This window comes from Xyrauchen texanus, chromosome 18 (genome assembly GCF_025860055.1).
Source record: "Xyrauchen texanus isolate HMW12.3.18 chromosome 18, RBS_HiC_50CHRs, whole genome shotgun sequence".
NCBI lineage: Eukaryota > Metazoa > Chordata > Actinopteri > Cypriniformes > Catostomidae > Xyrauchen > Xyrauchen texanus.
In genome coordinates, this window is record NC_068293.1 from 17,082,606 (window position 1) to 17,097,198 (window position 14,593).

The 14,593-nt window shown below is 40.3% G+C and overlaps 1 protein-coding gene across 1 annotated transcript in view; it reads right to left on the reverse strand.

Moving 5' to 3' along the window:
- Nucleotides 1-5,127: 5,127 nt before the first annotated feature.
- Nucleotides 5,128-14,593, reverse strand: part of LOC127659014 (acid-sensing ion channel 4-A-like) — a 167,336-nt gene continuing 157,870 nt past the window's right edge. The window contains exons 9-10 of the mRNA XM_052148621.1: nucleotides 13,477-13,596; nucleotides 5,128-5,244 (exon numbers count right to left, since the gene is read on the reverse strand). Coding sequence (XP_052004581.1) covers nucleotides 5,128-5,244; nucleotides 13,477-13,596 — 237 coding nt within the window. The remainder of the gene's footprint in view (nucleotides 5,245-13,476; nucleotides 13,597-14,593) is intronic.

Consider the following 14,593-nt stretch of genomic DNA (forward strand, 5'->3'; position numbering starts at 1 on the left):
CTCTTAAAAAAAAAAATTATAATAACAAAAATAGCAAAATGTTGTTTAAAATAGTTTGAAATTCAGTATAGCATGTCACACCACAGGACATGTTAACTTCCCAAAATTATTTCATGTCAACTACTCATGTTGCTTTTGTATTGATATTTAATTTCAGGCAGATGCTGTCTTACTAAAGCAACCCCATATATTTGGTTCTGACCATTACTGCAGCATGAATCAAAGGTTACAAATCAAAATCCAGTAAGGTCCAGATTAAACCTCAAGCTTAATGAGAAGCTGTAAATTTTGAGGCATTTCATTAATTCACCTTGCTGTTTGTTCACCTCTATTTTAATGCCCTCTCTTTTAGAGCCCTTAATCACATATGCTGCATATTGAGGACACAGTGAACCCATATAAGTACCAGGCAGCTGAAGTCAGCAGTATCTAATTATATGGCACTCATTTTACTTTGTTGGAGTTTCGCTCCATCTGGACATTTCCTAGAAGATCACCCAGTTATCTCCTAAACAGCTCCGATAACATAATTTACATCATTCTATTACTTTATTTTATATATTTTTTTCAGTTAACAAACTTCGGACATTTATTGTATTTTTAACTAAAAATGCCTAAAAGGCAAAAATTATTATTTTTGGAGAATGTATTCAAATTTATGACCACCAAATATAATGAAACATGACCACCATCATGAGGATATTCAAACAATTATGTAATGTCATACTCCTATCTTTTTGGTTTTAATATTTTGCCTTTGTCAAGGCCTTTGGGGGCAGTTTAAAAACAGAAATGTGCACTTGCTAAAGCAATTATATGATTTGTTCCATAAATGTTTTATTGGAGTTGTAAAGCTATAGCGTCTTTGTTTTATGCAGACGTTAAAGTGTTTACTGGCTTTACATGGTCATGACAAGAGCTGAAATATTGAATATAAATTTGCATGGAACTGGTTAGATATTTCAGTCTCATGATAACACATAAAATGATTGTCTTATGTCACAGAGAGATGTGTCCATGATATTTCCTTTGGTAATTGACCTGTCAATAACTTGTAATGAACCTGGAACATTTCTCTAAGATGTCTTCAAAACAATCAAAGGATCTTTATAAAGATATAGTTCACCCAAAAATGAAAACTCTCTCATGACTTACTCACCCTCCTGGCATCACTGCAGAACACAAATTAAGATTTGTAAATAATATTTCAGCTCTGTAGGTCCTCACAATGCATGTGAATTGGTGCCAAAAATGTGAAGCTCCAAAATCCACATAAAGGGAGTACAAAAGTAATCCATATGACTCTAGTGGTTAAATCCTTGTCTTCAGAAGTGATATGGTATGTGTGGGTGAGAAACAGCTCATTCAAGAAATGTTTTATCACAAATTCTCCCTGCCCATGAGTGATATGTAAGGAGAATGTGAATCACCAAAAACAGAAGACGAATGGGAAAGTAAAACTGAAGTGGAGATTGAGTGAGCAGGGAGGAGAATGTATAGTAAAAAAAGACTTAAATATTATCACCCATACCTATCATATCGCTTCAGAAGGTTTTGATTTAAAGACCAGAGTCCTCTGAAGTACTTTTATGTTGCCCTTATATGGATTTTGGAGCTTCAAAATGTTGGCACCCATTCACTTACATTGTATGAACCCACAGAACTGAGAAATACTTAAAAAAAATCTTTGTTTGTGTTCACCAGATGAAAAAAGACATATACATCTGGGATGGCATGAGGGTGAGTAAATTACCTTTTGGGTGAAGTAACCCTTTTTTACATCTTTAAAGATTTTAAAATCTCATTACTGAAGTGAGCAAAAACAAAGCAATTAATATATCAAGATTTTATTACTGGACTGTAGTACGTACCATTACATTTATAAAATGTGTTCTAACAGAAACCACGGTCATAACAGCAGACCTTTGTACAAACTGTTTTTTGTGTTCTCTGTGGTCTGGTGTACAGTCCATTAGGTTCTGGAGCATAATGGGTAATTAGCCTGATTAGTCTTGATGGCTTTAATCGTGTGGAAATCTCAACAGTCTGCGCTATATGCTGCTTCGGTGCCTCATTTTATGGCCCCCTCATGGAGCTAAATGGTGGTCCAGCAGCTAAACGCGGGTGGAAAGAAGCAGCATATCAGAGTTAAAGCTGCATAACCCCATTTAAACACACACACAAACACACACAGAACTGAACATTACCCCTCATCAGATGGAGATGAAATAATATCAGAAGATGAATGCATATTAATTGAAACTGAAATTACTAATGAAAATCACTGTAAGAGCAAAACCTTAAATAGTACTTCTGATTTTGTGAAGTAGTGCAAATTTCAAGACCAGTATCTTCATACTCCTTTTAATGTAGATCTGCCCACCAAATCACAGAAAAGCCCTGTCATTTGCTCTATTGAAAACACAGTTTTCACAGTAATGTCAAGGAAAATGAAAGATAGGACTGTGAGATCTGCAGATGTAATTGCATCTGAGCAATTGATGAAATCCCTTCTGCACTTGTAAGATAGGTCACAAATGCAGAAATATACAGCTGTACAAAAGCATGAGGTTGACAGATAATGCCAAATAAAATCTGAGTGATTTGTTCCAGCGCAATTTTTGGACATGCACTGGTTTGTCAGGTCTTCTGCTTTCACTGCTGAGAGCAAAGTTATTTATGACAGTAAACTGCATTATTATGCATAACCGGCTCAGGGAGCCATCAAGACTCTGACTGGAAACCTTTAAAAATGTCACTGTGATACAGTTTTATGAATATTAAAAGCCCACATTAGCAATGATTACTTTTATATTAATGGACTATGCACTGCATGTTTTCAACATGATATCCTAAAATGAGATACATTCCAAAGAATGTTTCGGACTATTAAACAAAAACTGTGAATATCAATCTGCAAAATCTTCCTTGTTGATGGGATATACCCAATACAGCATCTAATCTACAGTGGATACACAGCTCTGTGTGCCACTTAAGTTTATAAGAGAATTTTGTTGTGCCCCATTTCCCAAGTGAAATATAAGAATTTAACTGAACAGGGTTAAATAGTAAAGTAAATGTGCAGGAGAAAATGATAAAAAAAAAAACATTTAGCTAAACTGATTACTGATTTCAATTTAATAGGACAAGTTTTAAATCATGAAGCCTTATATCATAATAATGAATGGTTAAATTATAACCTAATAACCAGACATTAATCAGACAAATAAATTATTTTGCCAGAACTGCACTTCTAGTGGCTGTGTTAAAGTAATGCACTGCCAAAGATCCAAAGAAATTACAAGGGGTGCTAGTGCTACACCGTTGACACTATAATATTAGCCATATTTGGAATTTCAAATGATAAAATGGGAAAGAAAAAGCTAAAAATAGAAAAGGTTGTCTTAGAATTATATCAATGCTTGCTTAAAGGAATAATTCACCCCAAATTGAAAATTCTGTCAAAATTGACTCACCCTCATGTCATTACAAACCCATATGACTTTCTTGATTTTATTAAATATTCTGACCTGTCTTTATACAGTTCATAAAGACTCACCAAAAGTACCAATGTACTGTAGCTGTGTGTCATTTTCAAAGTCTTGATTTTTCTGTAAAATTCTTGATGTCCATTGCACGTTCATGAGCTTTATTAGAGAATGCTTTGTTTTTAAGGCTAAAAACGGACATGTAGATTTTCACATGACTTCCATTTTGGGTTGTTTCTCATATGCATTTAGAAGACTTGCAATATGATGTATGAGCCGCATGGACTACAATTATGATAATTTTGGGTGCCTTTTTAAGCCTTAATCATTGCATTAAGAAAACGTACCAGTATATTCATTAAATGTTTTCCTTTTATGTTCTGCTTAAGAAATAAATGTATATTGGTTTGGAATAACTTGAGTAAATTATGACAGCATTTTAATTTCTGAATTAACTATTACTTTATTTTCACACTCTGAAAAAAAAAAAAAATTTTTTATTGAAATGGTTTGCATGTCTCTCTCTCTCTCTCTCTCTTTGTTTTGGTCAAATAAACACAACTAGATATTCCACAGCGACTAACCCTTAGTGAAACTCATCAAGTAATTTTTGCATTTCTAGACATAATCTGTAGAATATCAGATTATTCATAGTTCGCAAGTGTGCCGATCATTCTCTGTGGGGCCATTGTACTCAGGTTCAAAAGTGAAACTAGGAACATATGGTCAGTTTTATTAAACACTATGGGAAGGTCTGTGAATGTGAATCCATCAACTGATAGAGTTTCCATATGATACCACAATGTTATCTTCTGGTTTCTGTGGGTTTACTGTACACATAATTTTGTTCTCGAATGGGAAGTTACCTCACAAGATGATTATGGTAATGACACCCATTACCACTGACACGTTACATCTCTATAAATAACATTACAAAATTAGTGAACTATTCTATATACTTTAAGTTAAATTAACCATAAACCATTTTAGATAAATAAAACATTTACCTGATATATCCAGTAGAGGTGGATACACATTACTTTTCTGAAACACTTAAACTATTCTACACCTTTCCCATGATTTAATTTAAAGAGTTTTCCAGAGGAAAGAGAAATATATTTATCTTACTCTCTGGATTCTAAGGGTTGATAGCCATGATTCAAATACATAATTTACATTTGTAGATTAATCTGAATTATATTATGAGAACTCACTGAATAAAACTCTAAGTTGAGAAAATATAAATGAAGACATGTAATGCTTCAAAAAGAATCTGGAGGATTAAGTGGATCTGGATTTCATGCAGTATATGCTTGGATATTATAGAGGTCCAGAACCAAAATATTCAGTGTACATTTAGAAACTGTAGAGTTGCCAGAGATGTTGCTTCCAGTGAGAGGAATGGGGGAAAAAAGGGAAGTCGGAGCATCTCCCGCTGGACCACACAATGTGGTGTCCGATCTGTGCCTGCGTTTCAGTCAGAAGCAAGGGTTTAGAGTTTGACTTTGGCTGTAGCTTTAACTGGTGACATCAAGAGAGATTAGCACTGAGATCTGAGGGTCTATCATTGAGCCCAAACTCAGCACAGAGAGAACTCTTTCGGTAGTTATCAACAGCACTAGAACTGCCAAGCATGTTCCTAGCAGGCAAAGTCTTCAAACACTCGATGGTGAGTACGGTGGTGGTGATGATGATTTGGGAGGATGGTGTTTGCGTAATCTCCCTCAGAGTGGCTCCGACTTATCTCACCAGAGTCCTGACAGGAACAAAGAATGTCAGACAGCTTATTATTTTTAGGATTCTTTAACTCCCACATCTTGCACATAATTCCATTGTGAATAAAACTAAAAATATGACTTACACTGTGACTTATTGTGACTTATGGTCTTAAATTATGATAAGGCAAAAATGCCATACAATGATACAATCACGTTACAATGATTCTACCACAGTTTACCTGTGATAAACGCACAGCCTTAAGTTGCTCATTCCTTCCATAAAAAAGTTGGAACAACAATATTATTAAAAACACCAATGTTTTAATTAATTTATAATATTATAATAAAAAAGACAGGCAGAGAGTGTTTCTGACTCACACAAAAAAGCATGGGATGCTCCTCTGACACTTTGTTGATGTTTACAGAGCCTAGCGCTGTCATAGAGACAGATTTGATTTCTTATGACACCTATTTCATACTATTAAAAGTTAAACTGTGCAGCTAGTGTATTTCTACCTGATCTGACCCTTAAAAAGTTTTGTTGTGTAGTCAAATTTATTTATCAGTATAAATAATATGTTGACTTAAATTATTTTAGTTCAGTGATATCTGTCAGGTAGTAGGACATTGTATGAATGGTATATGGAATATGTGTTGGAATATATATGGAAAATGCTTACAGCACATTTTGCCAGACCACATTTTTCTTACCCCACTGGCAAATCGTGTTTTCTTGTTTTAAGCATAAACATCACTAAATATACTGTAGTTAGGCTTTTCTGAAAACAAGACAAAATATTTTATGCCATTTGCTTGTAAAGTAAATGTATCTTGTTTAAGAAAGTTTGTTCCAGTGTACTACAAATGTTGTTAATAATTGACACATTCATGTCAATTATGTCAACTGATCGCAAGTGTGCTATTTTACAACAACTTCTGCATAATTCATATTTAAGAGCTGAAACTATCTATTTGTATAAATATTGAATAATCTTGAGTCAGGACTTATAGGTCATGTGCTAATTCAAATAAGATTTAGGATGATACTCCATTTCTCAGTCAATCAGTTTTAGTGAAGAAGATTTGATTTGACAGACATCCTGTTATCCAGATCATGGCTCAATATCCTGCAGCAGATATCTTATTTCCCATTGGGCTTTGTTCCTATTCATAGAGTTGATATGTGCTGCATCCTAACACTGTTATAGGCTAGCCGCTAGCACTTCAGAGAGTAGCATGTTGCTCACCATTACAGGATGGGTGTTATTGCTTATTGTCTTTCCAATCCAATATCAAGTACTATGAATGCCAGTATTTCAGATATTTCAGATATATTCAGATCGTATCCTGATTAGTTTTTGATTGTCTGGACAGCAAAAAAACACATGAAATCAGATTTTTTCCAAATCTGATTCAAACCGCATCCGGAGGTTGTTTCAATTGGGACTGAAATCAAATTTCAGTCAAATGGTCTTTTGTGTCACTCTTAACGCAACACACAAGGATGACGTAAAATATCGGTGACAGCAGCATGGAACATCACAATATTACCAGACTCCTCCATCACTGAGTTTTTCTTGTGCGACGGAGGAGTTCTGCACCGTGACAGGACAGGGCACTTTTTTGGAGAGCGAGATGATGCACCTCCATTTTTCCCGCATCTGCTTTGAAAGCATCGTCACGTGGGTACCCCTACGTAGTTACCAATGCAACACATGCAGATAGGTTGTTTATGTCTGAATGCACAAATCTGATTTAATCTCTTCAATTAATAGTGCGGACAGTCTGACTGAAAAGATCTGATTTGAGAAAAACAATCTGATTTGCCTGCAGTCTGAACATAGCCTATGTTCTGCAAACAGAAGATGTTTGTATCTTCTGTTTTGTTACTTTTAGTCTTAGTTTTTATCCATCTCATAATACACACAACTCTATAATGTACATTCTTGCATCAAATCCAAACAAATTTTCAAATGTTGTCGCATACTTGACTGTGACTGTGCAGCCACAGCTCACAAGCTCTCTGTCCTGACTGAAAACCACTGTGCTTCCACTTGCCGTTTGATGTTGTACCGTTTATCCGTGATCTGCAGTGTGAGAGCTGCAGGTCATAGAGGTTTGTTTCACGACTCAAGCAGAGACTTCTTGTTTGTACATTTTATCTTTCTACTTGCACTAAATATGGACTGTCTGGTGGATTACATTCCTCTTTATCAATACCACACCATCACTCTGTAGTCTATACAGTTGACTTGGGCTCAGTTGTTGTCTTTAGTAAGCAGACAGTATATTTGTTGTTTTATTGTTTGGTTTGCTTGTTTTGTTACATTTGAGCATTGGCTGAAAGCGCTGTATAAATGACACATGTATTCATGTACTGTCAACATGGCAGTGCCCATGAGAGGGTGACCGGCTCCATGTAAAATTAAACAGCTTTTATTTGGTGACTGATCTGACTGAACTCTTCATCTAATGTGAGTGTACATCATTTTCAATGTATTTCCCCCAAAAATTAAAATGATATTCATATGTTTATGTGTAAAACTTTTTTAATTTGCAAAAATGTCATGGTTACTGTCGTTACTTCCATTCCCTGATGGAGGGAACGAGAGGTTGTGTTGATGTAGTAACACTAGGGGTCTCTCTTGAAAGCCTCGGTTACCTCTATCTTTGAGAAAAGGCCAATGACAATTTGCGTGCGACATATGTGTATAAAAGGAGGGAAGTGTGCGTCTGTTCAGACAGGGTTTGAGCTGAGGAGGCAAGAGTAAGGTCCCGGCCATTTCAGCAGCTTAGTACAGTGTTGTCGCAAGAGGAACACAACGTCTCGTTCCCTCCATCAGGGAATGGAGTTATGACAGTAACCGAGACATTCCCCTTCTGTCACTCACTCCACGTTGTGTCGATGTAGTGACACTAGGGGTCCCTATCTAAAAGCACCACAACACTGAACGTGTTACGTGGGCTGATGATGGAGGTGCAAGCAAGCTGCTGCGTGTGAAAATAGCAGGCGCATCAGACTGCACGTAACCTTTCCCAACGCCCCAAGACACATCATATAGTTACCCACATCCCTGAGGGATGGAAGCAACGTAACTAGCCTTGGAGCAGGCCGCGCCAGCTGCTGCCTTTTCTCTCTCTATGTTTTCTCTCCATAGAGTTTTAGATATGTGTGACAGGGCGTAGGGCGGGGCCGGGTCGTGATCATACACACCCGCTCCCGTATTAGGCTAATCAAGCCTCTGAGGTTTAAAGGTCGACTGCAGAGTATCGTGGGGGAGAGAGAGATCGTTAGCGGACATGTCCGTCATGTGTGTGTTTGTGTCTTCTTTTAAGTTTATCATTAAACTATTATTTATATTGAAAAGCCGGTTCTCGCCTCCTCCTTTCCATTGAATATGTTACAATATGGTTGGAGAAATCTAACGCTATAGGCTAACACAAATCGGGGAAGGCGTTCTTTTCCAATCCTATTCTTTCAGGGGGAAAAGACCCCACGGAGACCACATCCTGCCCAACAGGGGAGGTTAACATGTGGTAAATACGTCACATGGGCTTATCAGCCACACATGGAAGTGGCGCGGTGGTAGGTCCTGCTTTGACGGGGAGGAGCTCTACAAACACAGCGACTGGGGGGCAGAGGGAGCTCTCCCCAAGGGAGATTGGGTCTGCTGACAGGGGGACCATACCATGGAAAATACATCACAGGAGATATAGGAATAATCAGAACCTGTGGAGCACCTATTCCAGCACAGGCAAGTCAGGCTGCGAACTTCCTCCGCTGAGTTCGGAGACAGAGTGCTAGGGAGGAAGGACACCCAGGGTCCGTGACTTGTGGACTCGACTGGGGGAGTAGTGTGCACATCTTCACCTCAGTGGAGGGGAAAGGCGCTATGTGCAAGCGATACACCCGGCCAGCAGTTGTCACCATATTACCAAATTCTACATGTTCGGACCAGTCAAACATGGGATGAAACCGGCTCAACCCAGAGATTGTAAGATCTTGTGAATGTATTGGGTGTTGCCCTGCCTGCTCTCTCTGCAGATATCTGCTGGAGAGGTGTCATGGCCAGTGCCCACGAGGATGCCACACTCCTTGTAGAGTGTGCTTGAACAAAGAAGGCATGACCCGGGTCTGGAAGGCCAACACAATGGTGTCCACGATCCCGTGGGCAAGCCTCAGGTGGAGACAGCGTTCCCTTTCCACTGTCCACCAAGCAGACAAAGAGTGTGCCATCCAAGTAGGTGCGTAAAGCACACACCGGATATAGCAATGCTAAGGCTGGGTCTGCCTCCTGGGGCAGCACTTGTGGGTTCACTACCTGTACCCTAAACAAAGGGGTCGTAGGAACCTTGGGCATGTTGGTGTCTCAGGATGATGTGAAAGTTTTCTGGACCGGGCTCCATGCAAGGGTCGCTGACAGAGAAAGCTTGCAGGTCCCCAACCCTCTTGATGGAATTGAGCACAATCAGGAGGGCCGTCTTCAAGGAAAGGCATGGCCTAGGAGCGTTCAGCATCCAGGCGCCTCTAAGGAACCTGATGATCAGGTCGTGCTACCTGAACGACTTACCGTCCACTGCATCATGGTGGAGCCACTATGGTAGCTATATAGACCTTCAAGGTGGAGGGGTACAGCCGCCCCTCCAGCCTCTCCTGCAGGAAAGAGATCACAAACTGACTGCTCACCTCTGCAGGTCTTCAGATCGGGAAGAACACCCATTTGCGAATAAGTGCAGCTTTAAGTCATAAAGCCTGGTAGAGGAAGTTCTGGGTTGAGTGATCGTGTCTACGACGGCTGGAGGTAGACCGTTTTAGACCTTACGCATCCCGTCCAAGGGCCAGACGTGGAGGTTCCAGTGGTCTGGGTGCGGATGCCTAAGGGTGCCACGTCCCTGAGAAAGAAGGTCCTTCCTCAGGGAATTTGCCATGGTGGTGCTGTAGCAAGGAGTGTGAGATCCGAGAACCAAGTCTGAGTAGGCCAATAGGGGGCCATGAGAATGACTTGTTCCTCATCCTCCTTGACCTCACACAGGACTTGTGCAAGTAGGCTCACTGGGGGAAATGTGTACTTGTTCGCATTTAAGGGGACTCCTGCCTGTAGAAAACAGAGGTCTGTCCAAGGGCTGAATAAGTGACAGTAGGAAGGGGTGAGGGTCACACGGTATGTGCGGCGCCATGCCCAACTCGGGACTCGAGTCTGTTCAAGCCAATGCTGAAGCGGTCTCGTATGCATCAACCTGAGTGGCGTGACCGTTGCTTAGGATGTCATATGCCCCAAGAGCCTCTGAAATTGTTTCAGTGGGACCGCTGTGCCCGGTCTGAACATACTCAGGTAGTTCAGCACCGACTGCGCGCTCGCTTGTGAGGTGTGCTGTCATTGATACTGAGTCTAACTCCTTGCAGAGAAAAGAGATGCTCTGAACCGGGGAGAGCTTGCTCTTTGCCCAGTTGACCCGAAGCCCTAAACAGCTGAGATGCGTGAGCACCAGGTCCCTGTGTGCACAGAGCAAGTGTTGAGAGTGTGCTAAGATTAGCCAGTCGTTGAGGTCGTTGACTATATGAATGCCCACTTCCCTTAACGGGGCAAGAGCTGCCTCTGCGACTTTCGCGAAGACTCGAGGGGACAGGGGCAGACCGAAGGGGAGGACCTTGTACTGATATGTCTGGCTGTCGAAAGCGAACCATAGAAAGAGTCTATGATGGGGTGATATTGAGACATGAAAGTACGCATCCTTCGGGTCTACTGCTGCGACCTGTCCGAATACGTTCCTGCATCAGCATCTTAAACAGGAGTCTGTGTAAGGCCCGGTTCAGAACTCGCAGGTCAAAAATTGGCCGCAACCCACCGCCTTTCTTTGGTACGATGAAGTAATGGCTGTAGAAACCCTTCTCCATCTCGGCTGGAGGGACAGGCGCTATCGCGTCCTTGTGCAGAAGTTTTGAGATCTCCGCACACAGGGTGGAGGGTTGGAGGGTTGCGTGGCTGTGAGCAGCGCCCTGTGCCCAAGAACCAATCGTCTAGCTGCGAGGGCTGAGGGGAGGACGGAGGTTTCCAGTCTAGCCCAACACTCGCGGCGGCCCAGGCAAGCATAGCAGACAGCTCGACGTTGGCCTCAGACTGGGCGGGTACGAGTCCTCAGCGTCGGAGTCCGCCATGATGCTCTCCGATGCAGCGGCGAAACTCTCATCCAGCTCGGGGGATCTGAAAGAGACATCAGACTGGCCGTAAGCGAGCCAGGCTCATCTCGGAAGCAGATGAGCATGCTGGGGTATGGGTGGTCTGCAGGGATTCACCCGGTGAAACCATGCCCGTTTAACTCTTGAAATTGCCAGCCACGCCAGCCCTATACCCGTGAGTAGAAGGTGCGACGTGGGGGGTGGCTGGAGTGGCTTTCTCTCAGAAGAAGGAAAGCTGTGACTGCAACGTTACCATGGTCATGTTCTCACAATGAGAACATGATCCATCCACAAACACTGCCTCAGTGTATTTTCTGCCCAGACACGTGAGGCAGCGCCCTTGGCCATCTGAAGCGGAGAGGTAACGAACGCATCCAGGAATAGTACATGGACGGAAGGGCGTCTTGACAAAGACTCGTCTTTAAAAAGAAGTTCAACGTCCAAGTGCTTTGGTCTTTTAGAGAAAAAACACTTTTAGGTGGCTGTCGAAGTGCCCAAGGGTGTAGTCTGCACTGGGGTGCAGAGAAGAGAAAAGCCGCTGATTTGCGCCGTATTTCCAACAGCATATGCTCTTGTTAGAGGTGAGTGGAACAGCAGTGGATTTATTCAGCTCGTTGAAACACAACCGCTCAGTGTCTGAACAGACACATGCTTCCGTTCTTTTATACCCGTATGTCCTCGGGAGGGGCATGCAAATTCTGTTTGCCAATTCTCATTGGCCTTTTCTCAAAGATAGAGGTAACTGAGGCCCTCAGGAGAGACCCCTAGTGTCACTACATTGACAGAATGTCGAGTGAGTGACAGAAGGGGAACTTACTTAGTGCACCTTTAACATATATAGGCCTAAACTGCAAATTCCTGCAAACTGTCTTATTAATTTTAGTTTAAAATAATATTAAACACCCCAAAAATATTTAATAGATGCAACATTTAGCTTGATTGAGATTTAGTGGAGGGAAACAACTCCTGGTTTTACTGTCATTACTCTGTCTGCTCTATCTGTTTGAATAAATTATATAAATGAGCACTGTGTGTGTCTTTCAGCATTTCAGCTCAAGTTCAGTTTTTTGTCAGTTTTGAGGCTATTATATGCATTAATTCCAAGCAAAATAAACAATAAAATAATTTGTATGAAACAAAAACACTTAGGATTGTTTTTTTTTATTATGGGCAGATCGCTCATTTTAAAACATAATTTTGGAAAGTCAGTGCTTATGCTGCCTTCATTATTGGAAATATGAGTTTCCTACTTGAAAGTTGCACATGAACGACCCCTCAAGTCGTAATTATGACTGGGAAAGTCAGATATAAATTTGACACCCGAGTTTCCCAGATTGGAGGAGTCCTAAACTTTCAACATGGTGGAGGAGACTATGGTCTCTGTAGTGAATGACAGGTTTTATAAATTTTTCTAAATTCAGCTAATTGTTAACACTTGCAGTTCTGGTCATATTAACTTATGTGTATCAGCAAACATTTGATGCATTTTGTAAATTTGTACATCATGAAAATAGCTTGTATTTGACCAAAATTCCATTATCATCAGGCTAACTGAGTAATGTGTTATGCTGTCAAAAAAAGGTTCATAAACAATATGACTAAATGAACCCGACGCCATCTATGTTTCCTGTTCTTTCCGACAACAAAGCACTTGAATGCGACATATTCGTAATTACCACTTCAGAAGTGGGAAGTAGGATTATTCTGATAGCACATTCATTTGTGCCAGAACAACCCAGATGTGGATCTGGCACTTTTAAAATTGGATGTGGCACCTAGTATAGTGGATAACACACACTTTTGAAAGAAATTTATACTGTGACCTGTGAATATGTTGGGCAGAAAACATTATTATTAAATTATAGGGTAATAGAATTTGCAATCTGTAAGAATCATTAAAAAACTTAAAACAGTAAAACAAAAGCAGGTATGTCATTGTTTTGTTCATATTTATAATCTACAATATGTTAAGTTTGATCACATATGCTACTGGATCCATCACCAGTCATTTACCGGGGCTCTTATAATTTACAAATTAAGTGCCGTGCAATGTACTGATATTTGTAGTATCAATCCGCCCATCCCTACTCACTTTAGCTTTCATTTCCTCAAGGTTTACTGTGGCGACTGTGCTGGCTTGTTGCTGCTGTTGGGTTTGCTTCTTGTCTTCTCTTTGTGGCCTGAAAAAGCGCTCCAGTCTGTGTTTGATCACCTAAGAAAGCGAGGGAGAGTGATGGTGAAAAGGGCAGAAGAAAAGAAGGACAATTTAAGGTGTGCATACACGGTGTGATTTTCAACTGCCGTGCAAGCTCCTGACTGATTTTTTTTCCAGTCAGGAGAGAAAATGTTGGTGCTCGTGTGGTTGCGGCTCACATCGTGTGAGAGGAATTACGAGTAGAGCCAAGTGGCTTACGAGCAGCTCACGACCTCCCAATAATTTTAAAAACTGTCTAAAAAAGGTGTCCGCTGTCGGCTTGAATTCGTGTGGTGTATGCTGTTGAATGATCTGATTTGGCGATCTACCTAAAGTTGACCAATAGTAGAATAGTACAAAGTGTTACAACTCACACAATCAATGAAAACTGAGTGTTCATGAAGCTTTTACAAATTTGGAGAAAATGGTTGTGTTAAAATTGTGTTTTTCCCATATTATTCACAACTACATCATGGGAAAACTGGATTGCGCTAGAAAACAGTCTTCATTCTGGTGGGAAAATGTGTGAAATGTCCATCATGGTATATTTTTATTCATCATACTTACATTCGTTTCAGTTCTACAGTGACATTTAGGGGGGTAAAGCATCCGTTATGATTGTACACAATAGTGGATATGTGAGAGATATTTATGAACTACCCAAGAGCGAGTCTGGTGAAACCAAGGACTTCTAGGTTGAAAGTTCTACCTATCAATCAACTGCTGCGCTAAAACAAGATTTTTAAACTTTGCTACGTGCAACTTTAAAGCCCATTTACATGGATGCAAGCACTGACAGTGTGACACAGATGAGAAGGACGTAACCTACATCTAAAGCTGAATAATACAGATAGCCTACTCCACTAAAATAACTCAGAATTATGTACTAAACGTCATCTGAACTTAATCTGAATCTGTCAAATGTTGGTCAGCATTTGTAATATATATATATATATATATATATATATATATATATATATATATATATATATTTTTTTTTTTTATTTTATTTTTT